General features: G+C 37.1%; 1 protein-coding gene across 1 annotated transcript in view; it reads right to left on the reverse strand.

The window, feature by feature from the left end:
• LOC117317731 (WD repeat-containing protein 86-like) overlaps positions 1-1,449 on the reverse strand; it is a 62,299-nt gene extending 60,850 nt beyond the window's left edge. Inside the window, exon 1 of the mRNA XM_033872638.1 lies at positions 222-1,449. Coding sequence (XP_033728529.1) covers positions 222-986 — 765 coding nt within the window. The 5' untranslated portion in view covers positions 987-1,449. The remainder of the gene's footprint in view (positions 1-221) is intronic.
• Between the last annotated feature and the right edge of the window lie 12,551 nt (positions 1,450-14,000).

The raw sequence follows: 14,000 nt of genomic DNA on the forward strand, positions 1-14,000 counted from the left end.
GGAGCTCCACGCTTTTTCGGAATGTAGAGATTGTGGACAGCGTAACCGCAGCATAAACAACAATTACAAATTGAGGGACCGAGTCGGTATCTTGTCTGAGTCGACCACCTAGAGGTGTAAAGAGACCGTTTTCAGCATAAAATTATCTTACAATGATTCTCCGTATTCTTAAACCTGTATATCAATAACATTTCTTTACGATATACATTAAATGAACTTACTTGCATGCATATCACAGACGCTGTATGACCTTCGAAAATCTTCATCGATTCCGCCTTTATAAGGTTCCAGCTCCGGACAGTGTTATCGGTACTTCCGGTGAAAAGTACACGACCAACATTGTCTGTTGCCATGCACGTGATAGCCCCTGTGTGACCTTTAAACACTTTCATGCACTGTCCTGTCTCAAAATTCCAAGACCTTGCCGTAGAATCAGCAGACCCCGTGATTAAGATATCAGTACCGCCATCTAAATCCACATGGTCATCGACCAAATCCTCTTCGTCGTCGGCCGGGATGAATATCAGAGGATACACCCCGCGTTTGTGACCACGAAAGACTCTAAGACATTCACCATTGTCGAAATCCCAACATCGAGCAGTCCTATCGTAAGAACTCGTAAACAGGAAATCACCCGTGCAGATCATTCGGTAGATAACAGAAGTGTGCCCTCGACAGATGAGCACGCATTCACACGTGCTTACATCCCACTTCCGCATAGTTTTATCAGCACTTCCGGTCACCACATAGCAGTCTTCTATAACGATACAGTTGATATACTCCTCATGGCCTTTCAGTATACCAATACATTCACAATATTCGGTTTTCGCACTCCATAAACGAGCAGTTTTATCTTCACTTCCGGTTGCGATCACGGACCCATCTTCACTGAGAGCCATACAGTTAATACCCATTTCGTGTCCCTCATGGACCTCAAGAAGAAACGAATTCTTTTTGTTCTTACCTTTTGAAGTACATCCACCCATTTTCGTTAATCTCAAACAGTCTTACACTGAAGCGAACTGTTCTGTTTTGAAAAAAAGGATTAATTCTCTTTTGTTCGTCTGTATTAGTGGTAACAATTACGAACAAACAAACTGAGCGTATTTACGATTGTGTAATCCATATTTTTCTAGACAAGAATAATACTTTTAAAATCACATGATCCACCTTGAGGTCCAGTTTGGAGTATATCGCTCTCTAACACAACACACAGTATCCTGATCCCTCTCTCTGTTTGTGCTGGCTATGTGTTTCTGGTCCAAATCAGGTACAATATTAATGAAGTAAGCAATGAACAACAAGTCACCAATGGCGGACACTGCGCATGAATATATAACAGAACTTAGTTTGAATGCGGCCCGTGGGTCGATTCTGATGACGTTGATGTCGTGAATTTTTGTTTCTATATATACCTATGTTTACATACAATCAGCCTGCTCGCCAATCGCGTGTGCCGGAATCTAGTCATTCAGCCTCACAGTGTCTTTATACCTGAATAAGCAACTTGACATGGGACAATGTGTATATGAATAATTAATTCAAATCAATTGTTTCAATCGATGGCGATACCTATTCGATATAGGGTTTACCTTATACATACCTGTATAAGAGGCCAGGTAGATATTGTCAACTTTATATCGTTATATATTACCACATCGCTATACGGATTTTGTTAGATTTTACGACAATATATAAACTATATAGTTATCACCGAGACCACATTATCTGTTAGAGGCGTAGGTGAACTATCTGATGTACAGAAGAAATATTTGTTGGATTGTTTTCTCTTTGATACGCTGTGCCATCGATCCACCCTTGTGCCCAGCGTTGCAGAGGATGTAGTCATAGCGACGCGTAAACAATACCCATTGGCAGCTCATGATGCGAGCCCACTAACCACGAGATGGGAGCGTCATTACTACAGGATCGGCCCACGAGCATGGGACGGTACTATGGGGAAAACCATTCGGGTATTTCCGTAGTATTCGGGAATGACGGAAAGTCACGAAGTTTATAACATCGATACTGAGTTAGGATTATGTCAAAAGAGGGGTTGTGAACAAGTTTTAACAATTACCCGTGTTTTTCGTGTATTGAAGTTGATAACGTTATATTTTGTTATTTGATAAATTGCTTCCCGTTAGACGACGTTATTTCGTAAACTGCAGTTAATGTACAAATTGAAAATGGTTTCACTCCAGATTTCCTATATGAAATTTTACCTTATACACTTAATCAAAATGTCAGATATCCGTCTTTAGTGCCTTCTATTTTTGATTTTTAGAATAATCTAGAGTTAGATAAAAGATCTGTGACTTTCTGAAGATTAAAAAAAAAAAAAAAAAAAACAATCTCTCATGGAAAAAAAAAAAAAAAAACCAATCTCTCATGGATCGAACTCCAAGTATGGTGATCTGAATAACATTCATAGAAAATTCAGGTATAACTTCAATTTCCTAAATTAACATTTATTTAGAGTAAGTATCTTTAGTAGTCCCGCCTGTATCTTTGGGCCTCCTTGTGGAAATTTATTTAAGTATTGAATGTCTTATGTATGTGCAACACAGATTTAAACTATTTCAAAATCTTAAAATGAAATCGTAAATGAATTTCCTCTTGACATAGTATTACCTGGTACTCCATGTCTGTCTATTCAAGTTAGCAATGCTATTTTTCAAAATATGCAAACATTTATAAAGAGGAGCGGTAGGTTTAACAAGTAATGTATACCTTTGTGAGATTGATCAGATTGTTTTTGTTTGTTTTTGTTTTCCCCTTCTTTTCGTTTCCCTGTTGTTGTAATGTTATATAGTTATATAATAATAATGTTACTGCCAACAGCTATACCATTCTTTCTAAATTTGATGTATATATTGGAGGAAATGGTAATGTTGTGATAGCTTGTCCAAATCCTCTTGTCACTTTTTGACATTTTCCAAAATCATTGATAATGTACGTGTTTGGCATATAAGATTAAAGAATGATGTTAACACATATTATCTACATGAGCGTCATTTCCCTGAGCGGGTCGAGTAGAACAACCGATGTAATTTAGTAGATTTGTTTCCTTAGACTTTCGGGTTCTAAGACAGTTGGGAATAGATATGGTATCTCTTAACAAAATAACATGTAGGTCTATATTGACAATATAGACCCATACCAACGTTTTCAAACTTTAGAACAACTACAGCAGCTTTCTAAATTTAGAACACATATAGCATATGAACACAATGTTTCTAAATTTAGAAGAACTAGAACATATGAACCCCATGTTTCTTCATTTAAAACAACTGGACATTTTATTTTATTTATTTATTTTTTAAACAATTGTTGATTATAAGGTAAGTAAAAGCATATCTATTCATATGAGGTAATTGTAAAATTACTGCTGAATATCTAAAATTGAAATATAAAAACATATCAACATGGTAGATTCATTTTTGACCCGGTAGGTTTTTTTTCTACCAGGTTGATATTACACTATATTAACCGAAATCAAAGGTCCATAATTGATAAATATACTAAGGGTTGTGTTTCATATGTCTTTGTTTCTTTTTGTTTGTTTTTTGCTTGCTTCTTTCTTTCGCAAGTTTAAGCCTAATCTCTTGTGGAATAACATAACAGGCAAACATAAAACTTTTCAAACTTAAGGAGGCTCCGCCCTTTCACATTTAACAAAGCTGATTCCTTGAAACATAACGATTTTTAGTCCGTAACCGAATTACAGACAGGTCTTGGCCTCAACATGTGTAAATATATCCCGTAGATATTATACAGACTTAATCGAATTTCTTTCATGATATTTTTTGTATATTTACTTTACATTTACGTCAGCTAAGTTCGATAACCCTTGCCAGAGTCGGGGAACTAATTCCGCTGTGTCTCACCCCATGTCGTACAACATGTTTAATTGTGTGTCCCACCTCATGCAGGAGTCGAGATGTTTTTTCCGGTGGTATCAACTTTTTTAGGGAGAGGAGTTCCTCATTTGACACTATTATTGTGAGCACAGGGACCTGAGAATGTCTAACAGTCTATCTGTATTCGGACTTTACCTAGTGTGTATAGCACAATTTCAGACGTTAAAATTCGGTAAAATGGTACCATTTGGCTTTCTTTATTTTACCAAAAAGTACGTTATATATTTTCTTCTTCATTACCTATCGTGTAGCCTAGCCTGGTAGCAGTTTTGGTCGAATGATAAAAAATAAGAAAGATGATACTGATCGTTGAGACCTAATTTTATATTTTTTGAGATCGAATCCGAAAAAAACAACAAATTATCGAATACTGTAAATGTACAAATTTAGGCGGTGATCCTATTTCGGTGTTTTTCGTGTTGAAACCCTCCCGCTAAATAATTATTGCGTTTATCGAGTCTGTTTATTATTTTCTACGACAAGTACTTAATGTGGGTCAATTAACCGTTGTTTCGATTTCATCATTGGAAATAAGAAAGTGAAGCACGGCATTTCTGGTTAAATTAATTAAATGTTTAAACATCATAAACGATGTTCTGTCCAATGTTCAAACACAGCGTGGCTTGATTTGTATCTAATACACAGCGATACCTGTTAAATTACAAGATCTCGGGGAATTTTCCGGCAATTCTGTTGGGATTGTAAAATAGCTTTCATGTGAGTTACCCCCTTCGTTCAGTTGACTGCGTTCTGAAGCTTATACATCACTATATAAAGTGTATACGTCACTATATAAAGTTTATACGTCACCATATAAAGTTAATACGTCAACATATAAAGTTTATACGTCACCATATGAAGTTAATACGTCAACATATAAAGTTTATACGTCACCATATAAAGTGTATACGTCACCATATAAAGTTTATACGTCACCATATAAAGTTAATACGTCAACATATAAAGTTTATACGTCACCATATAAAGTCTATACGTCACCATATGAAGTTTATACGTCACCATATAAAGTTTATACGTCACCATATGAAGTTTATACGTCACCATATAAAGTTAATACGTCACCATATAAAGTTAATACGTCAACATATAAAGTTTATACGTCACCATGTGAAGTTAATACGTCACCATATAAAGTTAATACGTCACCATATAAAGTTTATACGTCACCATATAAAGTGTATACGTCACCATATAAAGTTAATACGTCACCCTATAAAGTTTATATGTCACCATATAAAGTCTATACGTCACCATATAAAGTTTATACGTCACCATATAAAGTTTATACGTCACCATATGAAGTTTATACCTCACCATATAAAGTTAATACGTCACCATATAAAGTTTATACGTCACCATATGAAGCGTATACGTCACCAAATGAAGCGTATATGTCACCATATAAAGTTTATACGTCACCATATGAAGTTTATACGTCACCATATAAAGTTTATACGTCACCATATGAAGTTTATACGTCACCATATAAAGTTTATACGTCACCATATGAAGTTTATACGTCACCATATAAAGTTTATACGTCACCATATAAAGTTTATACGTCACCATATGAAGCTTATACGTCACCATATAGTTCCTTTAAAAAGAGGATAAATCGGGCAAGAATTTTTCTTCATTTTAACGTCCCCTTATAAAACACTGAAGTTGATAATAAATACTAAGTCACCATATGAAGTTTATACGTCACCATATAAGTTTATACGTCACCATATGAAGTTTATACGTCACCATATAAAGTTTATACGTCACCATATAAAGTTTATACGTCACCATATAAAGTTTATACGTCACCATATAAAGTTTATACGTCACCATATGAAGCTTATACGTCACCATATAGTTCCTTTAAAAAGAGGATAAATCGGGCAAGAATTTTTCTTCATTTTAACGTCCCCTTATAAAACACTGAAGTTGATAATAAATACTAAGTCAACACTGTATATAATTCCGTTTTCGAGAACATTGCTAGAGCGTTCAATAAACGTCAGAAATATTATCTAAGGGGATACGACAGGATGTATTGAATCGCTTGTCATGAAAATTGACATGAGTGATCTTTGTGCCGCTATTTGTTTTGTTGCCAAACATGACTATGCCTTTCTATGCTAATTTTCTTGATATCTGGACTTTTTCGTGAGCTTCGATTCACTTTGAATTTCAGTTAAATCCGACTTAAATATCAATGTACACTTACTTCAGCAATATACCTTGGTTCAGAATCCTTAAATATCAACGCATACTATCCTTTTGTGGCTTTAAAAACGGATTTAAAGATGAGAAAATGGACCAAAAGTGGTCGATGTAAGCTTTTATACCTACTAGGGATATATATTGAATTTTTGTTTTTTAAGAAATTTCCAAACCCAAGCTCAGACTTAAAACCGTACTGCATGGTCAAATGACTCCATATTGTATTTGCAGGTGTAGAAGATACCTGCACGTGACGTCCAGGTGAGTCGGTCAGTTAAGTCTCTTCAGGTACATCGTCTACCCATTGGTGTGTCATCGATCGAACACAACCGGCAATGTTATTTACATCCGAGGGAAATGATACCCTTCCGACTAGGTTTAATGACCAGTGTGGGGCAGATCTAATACAAGGTATAGCTTTAAAATTCACATAAAATGAAAACCTTATCTACTCATACCAGAACACTCTATCCCCTGGTTTTATGTGCTAGAAACAGCACCAAATGGCGGAAATTAACGAGTATTCCCGATGAAATGGTTCGGCAATTGTCGTATGAGTGATATGTAAGATATCAGGGCAGCTGAGGGTTCCGGGCGTCATTATAAAACACTACAGGTAAACAGTGGTAATCACACGACTATAACATATCATTGTTATGTCAAAGGTGATATCGGTATATTTGGGGCAGTCGGGTGACAAACTGGTGACACACAGGTAACACACTGCGGCCTTTCACCTCGACGGCTGTTGTTCGATTCCCCGATTGGACTTGGAAAGGTTTGAGCGGGTCACCTGTCCGACCACGTGGGTTTCTGTAGTACTCCGGTTTTCTCAAACAGTAATATACGTACAAACATGACCCCTCGCGTGGTTCCATTCCGTGCCAACCAAGAGTTGGTATAACTTGTTTCGCAATTGTTGTATTACTTTATTTGTTTGTTACATTATTTGTCCTTTTTTTTAGCTTTGTTTTTAGTTTAAACACATCTTATTGACAAAGGGATTAGTCAGTAAGATCTAGAGATGTCCGAGTGATTAACATTATTTTTCTTTGTTTGGCTCCCCATTGTTTGACGTTAATGTGTTTTAGTGTAATGTTTTTATCATACTTATGTTTGTCGCAATAACAGCTCGCATGAGCTAATGCTCTTTGTTTATATGTTTGTGACGTTAAATAATGTGTCTTGTGTCTTGTTTGTTTGTTTGTTTGTTTTGACGTCACTGTAAATTGATTTTGTTTTCCACTTGCCTTGATCAATGTCTCTATTGTTTGGCTGGTGTTTCATTGGTCCGTCGTCATGACGACTGTCTATATCTGTATGATTCGGCTGTTGGCGTCCACTCCCTTTTGGAATCTATGCATCCTGTTTCGGTTTCGTTTCCAGAAAATCATATATGTGATGTATAGGTTTCTAATATTCAGAATATAAGTTTTCCCTCGATAAATGCTTAAACATTTAACTATCTTTCTAAATTTGTTATACGTTCTTACAATGACTAAAATCTTATTTTAACAGGATAGTTCTGGCGCGAGCGTTAACACTGTCAGCGACACTTGACGCCAGCCCATCGTGGACAGAACAGCCCATTCAGTCTCTAATACTCAGAAATACCAGGAGTTAGCTCCCTTCAAGCGTTACATGATCTTGGGTTAATCGATTCTTGGCCTGGATGGAATAGAAGTTGACTTTCCTGACAAGCCGAACTCTAGAAGACATTTCTACTAAATAATGATAAGTCAGACTTTTAATTGTTTAGCTAACGATGTAAAACTGTCTAAAATATAAACATGGATACACACAACAGCCCCCTACCCCATATGATATTATAAATATATTGTAGGTAAAGTGAAGGGCGAAGCTGTACTTGTTTTATAATACAAATGTAATACAGAGCTGATTTGTTCTCGCATGACTGTAGTTTTGACCTTGTCCTTGTTTTGATGTGTCTGAAGTTGTCACCAAAACAAAAGCAGCACCATTTTGACGTTGTCTAACAGTGATTTAGCGTCCTTTTACTCTTTTGACGTCACACCTCATTGATAAGCAATTGTTGTTTTAATTAACATTGATTCGTCTAGATGTTCCGTCAACATAGTGTACAGTTCACCTCTTTTGATGTCCTGTATCGGTATATTTTGGTTTTCGCTTTCTTGTTTTCCCGTCTCTTTCGTTTGTTTTGTTTCCCTTTGGCCCGTCATGTGAGTGACCGCATGTTATTAGTCCCCTACCGGTGAAACCGGACAGATCATAGGTTTTCTGTCCGTCTGTCTTTTACGCATGTACGTACGTAATAGCGCCAAAGTTTGTCAGCAATCTATCGGTTTCATTCTTTGAGTGATTTTGATCAAACTTCACACAGTGATAAAGGACCATAACATCTCGGACAAGTTCGAGTTTCAGGATTTCTGGGTCAAGGCCAAGGTCACTATTAGTATTGTTGGGAATCTCGGAAGAGTTACCTCCCCTTGTGTGGACTTTCTTGTGGCGGGAGATGCGATTCGGTCTCTTCGACCCAAGCTATGAAACCAGCAGGACGTGTGGTAATTCCCCCTGTCATATCCTTAGTCGGATTGGAGCGTTATCATAATCATACTCTTTCTGACATTGTCATATCACGACAAGATGTTCTTGACGTAATATATTCTCTTGACTGCAAAAAAGCTGTTGGCCCTGATCTCATTTACCCACGCCTAATCAAAGAAGCAGCCGAAGTTCTTAGCTATCCACTTCAAACATTATTCAATCACTCTCTTACTACTTATAAGTTCCCGTCGCAATGGAAGAGGGCGAATGTTACTCCCGTGCACAAAAAAGATGATCCTTCTGTTCTCGGAAATTACCGTCCCATCTCTCTTTTGTCTATAATAGGTAAAATGATGGAAAGGTTTATATATAAATATGTTTATAACTATTTAACTGACAAGTCCTTACTCTCATCTTGTCAGTCGGGTTTCAGATCCGGTGATTCCACTATAAATCAACTTGTATCTATTTCTAATGATATATTTTCCGCTTTAGATAATGGTAAAGAAATTAGAATGGTCTTCTGCGATATTAGTAAGGCTTTCGACCGAGTATGGCATCGTGGCCTTCTTTCTAAACTCCAAAACTTTGGCATCACAGGTAAATTATTTGATTGGTTCTCGAGCTATTTACGTAATCGCTGCCAACATGTTGTTATCAATGGTAAACAATCAAACTTAACTTACATTTCTGCTGGAGTGCCTCAGGGGTCAATTCTAGGTCCATTATTATATCTAATGTTTATAAATGACATCGTCCAAGATATTAATTGTATCATAAAGTTGTTTGCTGACGATACGTCTCTGTACGTTATAGTGGATTTGCCGGATTTGAGCGCTAATCTCTTGAACGATAATCTAAACAAAATTCATGAATGGTCAAAAACATGGCTTGTCGATTTCAATCCTAGTAAGACAGTGTCAATGACAGTAAGTAGAAAAAATGACAAACCACTTCATCCCCCTTTGTCTATGAACAACAACCCACTAACAGAGGTAACATGCCACAAACACCTAGGTGTCTTTATCTCGTCTAATGGAAGGTGGACTGATCATGTTCAATATATAATAAACAAAGCTTAAAAAAAATTAGGCATTTTAAGGAAACTGAAAATTTTCATTGACAGAAAAACGCTTCAAACTATTTACTTTACTTTTATTCGACCTTTGTTAGAATATGGGGACGTGGTATGGGACAATATAACGACAGGCCAAAGCCATCTGTTAGAAAATATTCAACTCGAAGCAGCCAGGATTGTAACTGGGGCTACTAAATTAACTAGTCATGAGAGATTGTATTTAGAAACTGGTTGGAACCCTCTTATTGAAAGGAGACGAAAACATAAAATAACACAACTTCATAAGATTGTTCATGGTCAGTGTCCCTCCTATTTAACTAACATACTCCCCGCTCGTCATTCTGACATTCACTCTCACGATACTAGAAACGCAAATAAATTCTGTCAAATAAGATGTCGTACTAAACTCTATAAAGACTCTTTTCTACCTTCCTCTGTTGACTTATGGAACGCTCTTCCGGACGACGTTAAGCATAACCCATCACTTACTAACCTTAAGAAGTCTGTGTATGTCAACTATAATCACAGTAATCTTGTTCCATCCTATTACTATTACTGCAAAAGTAGATTTGGCCAAATTCACCACGCTCGGCTGAGGATGAACTGTAGTTCCCTTAGTAGCCACTTATTTTTACGTAACTTAGCTGAAAGTCCCATGTGTTCTTGTAACCGTTCTGATGAAACTACTGAACACTTTCTCCTCTTTTGTCCTAACTTCGAACAATTAAGACTACAATGTTTTACTAATCTTCCACCTGGGAATAATTTAAATCTGCTGCTGCTGTATGGAAATCCTGATGTGCCAGATCAATATAACTTTAATATTTTTGACTCTGTCCAACAATTTATCTGTAAGTCGAAACGATTTTAGGGCAAGATTTATTTACTTTATTTTATTATTATGTAATTATTGCGTTTGTTTAAACAATGTACATTAACTTTGAAACCTATGTTGTTCAACAACACTTGTGACATTTAGACTTAATGAGTTTTGTTTATACTGAAAATAATATAGACTTCAACACTCTTGCATTTTACAGGATATCAGTATACTTTTTTATTGGAATCAACATAAGGTAATTTAGAGATTTCCAATGTATTTAATGCATCCTTATATAGAGCTTATTAGGGTTACCTTTTCATGAATCACATTCAAACCAGATTCAATCAAGTAATGCAGTTCTTCTTGTTATTCTCTTCGTAACCACTTTCTTTCGTATCCTGATGCACCCCTTCTGCCCTCCTCCCTGATTTCTTCTTTTTTATCTATTATACTATCAAAATATATGTAACAGTGCCGTCCTACTGCCAGATTTATTAATAAGGAGACGAATTGATATAAGTACTTATGTACTTGTTTTCGAATCCTTTTTGTGGATTTTTGTATAATTTTGTCACTGCCATATTTTGAATAAAATACTGTTTAAAGTAAGGCCAAGGTCACTATTAGTATTGTTGGGAATCTCGGAAGAGTTACCTCCCCTTGTGTGAATATTCTTCTGGCGGGAGATGCGATTCGGTCTCTTCGACCCAAGCTATGAAACCAGCAGGACGTGTGGTAATTCCCCCTGTCATATACTTAGTCGGGTTGGAGCGTTTGGTCGCCTCTCCGGGTCTTTGTGAGCGGGGACGGCTACAGCAGGGATCTGTGTGACCATCTCTATGTTAAATGTAGACTTGTTTAGTTGTTGTTAACCTGTTATCGTAAATAAAGTCTGTTGAAATCTTACATTGGCGACGAGGATAATTTGGAGCGTGGAGAGAAAACGGCCACGATTAACAAATCATTGTGCATACACAAATTAAAAATCATTTCGAATCATCTGTATTTCATTGACGCTGTGATTAACATTGTTTCTGTATAAGTTTATAAGTACTGAGTAGACTAGATATACGTTTATTTATACCGGGTACTTAGCCAGGTTAATTAGGTCAAAGCAGACGAAACTTTGTCAACAACAGGCTGATATTAAGGATGTGTGTACCGTGTTTTGAGACTTTATTTGATTGAAAGAATTCGTCTATTTGTTGCTGATAATTTTGTTTCTCGATTCTTTTTGTGTATTTTTGACAATTCTTCTGCACAAATATTATTCTGGACATATTTGTGTTATTTTTATGGAATCTAAAACTGTCGTTATCTTAATTGCTGCCTCTAGAGCTTATAACTTTGATAATTACCATCAGCCAAAATATTTGGAAACTATATATCTCATCAATTATTTCCGACTTAAAACATCTGTGTGTTAAAAAACTACCCCTAAATCCACATGACAGTAAGTTGCTAGTAAGGATTTGTGCTGGAATTAATGACCTAATATCTTTGGAAAGGAGTCACTCCAGTAGCGTAATCAAACCGTCCGAAAAAGGACACGCTGCAGTTATATCGGAATTAAGGGAATTCGCAGAATATATCAAGTCGGTCCGAACAAATTCAACTATTGCACCTGCATCATTTCACAAATTTCAGGACATCAAAAATTCGGCTAAAGTCCTCTCGGATAAAGTTTTGAACAATTTTCAGGTCGATCATATCAACACAGTCTCTTTTGTAAATGGTGGAATTTATAGTTGGAATTCATCATCTGGTTGTAAAACTATAAGGTGGGCGGATGCAGTTGTCAAGATTCACAAAAAACAAAAACAAAAAAACGACGTGGACGACGTAGAATTCCAAAAACCGTGTTATCATATCATTTTGATGTTTTATATGATGGTCTTCATGCTGTGTCGCATACTAAACAACAGTGGTTCCGACAAGTTTTAGACTGTGTACAGTTTAATTCTATATCTACACAATCATCAAAGAAAAGGAAGCTGGATAACTGACGTTTGGGTGTGGTAGGTGATGTTATCGCCTAAACCCCCGCTTAGTCAAACTTTCCCATTTGTGATATTGACTTTTGGTTGTGGTTGGTGACAAGTATCGCCTATACCCTCTAAATAAGACAATATTTTAGCAACAAGTTGTGTATCATGGCCAGTTCAGAAGAACTTTCAAAATTTGGTGATTGGTTTTCGGGTGAAAGGGACAAAATAACAAACAGAATGACATCCTTCAATGAATTTCTTGAGGAGAGCTTAACAGAGATTAGGGAATCCAAGAAAGAAATAAGAGAGGCTTAAAATGATTTAAAACGGCTATTGGAGTGCTCATCTGATAACAATGCTGCATCCTACTTGACACCATCACGTCCTTCATCACAAAGCAGTTTCTACCCTAGCTTTGGATCGGGTACAGTAACAGCAGACAGTGTGTACTTACCAAAGTCTACCTCCACACCAGCATCAGATCTCTTCAAGTCAGCTGAGACCTCAACGCCGTCTTTAATAACTTTGTTTGATGAGCCAGAGATGGAAAAGGAGAGTTGTTTTGGACATAGTTCAAGGAGCAGAGATAAGAGGTCTATATCCGAAGGTAAGGGAAGAAGACATGGGAACAACCATCATTATAGGACAGGGTATGAATCCTCGTCATCTGCATCAGAGTCCGACGACAGTGACAGTAGTTCAGATTACTCTCAATCGAGACATAGATCAAGACGATCACGAAAGAGGAGTACGGCGCCTCCAAGGGCACCAACATACAAAGGTGAAGGCGACTGGGAATCATTTTTTTTATACAAGCATGAGCGGCAAGCAAAGAGGTATGGTTGGCGAAGAAAAGAAACAAAAGACAGGCTTATTGACTGTTTGAGGGACAAGGCATTAGAATTCGCGAGGGAATTGAGGCATGATGGCTACGATCAGCTTTGTAGAAAGCTATCAAAGCAATTTAGCAAGAAGGAACCTCCGGCCTCAGCTCGAAGGCAGCTACAACTTCTGAGGCAAAAGGAGAATGAAACCCTTGCTGAGCTTTCCCAAAGGGTACATTTTCTTGCTATGAATGGACTTCCGGGAGCAGATGAAAAGACCATTGATCAAATAGCGGTGGAGGCATTCCTGAGGGCCTGCAAAGATAGGGAAACTGCAAGTACTGCTATGTCGAAAAACCCGAAGTCTATATATAAGGCACTGCAGTATGTAAAAGAGGCTGTTAACAACAGGAAGTTGATATTTGGATCGCGTCCGTCCTATGGAACCCGAAAGGTGAGCTTGGCCAGTGCAGATAGAGATGATATTGATGAATCCCCTAAAGTGCAACAAGTGCGAAGTAGAGAGTCGACATCTAATTTGTCAGAGGTTACATCGGTACTAAAAGATCTCGTTGGAAAGTTGAGTTCCTTAAATTTGGGAGCCCC

Source organism: Pecten maximus, chromosome 19 (assembly GCF_902652985.1).
Source record: "Pecten maximus chromosome 19, xPecMax1.1, whole genome shotgun sequence".
Classification (NCBI taxonomy): Eukaryota; Metazoa; Mollusca; class Bivalvia; order Pectinida; family Pectinidae; genus Pecten; species Pecten maximus.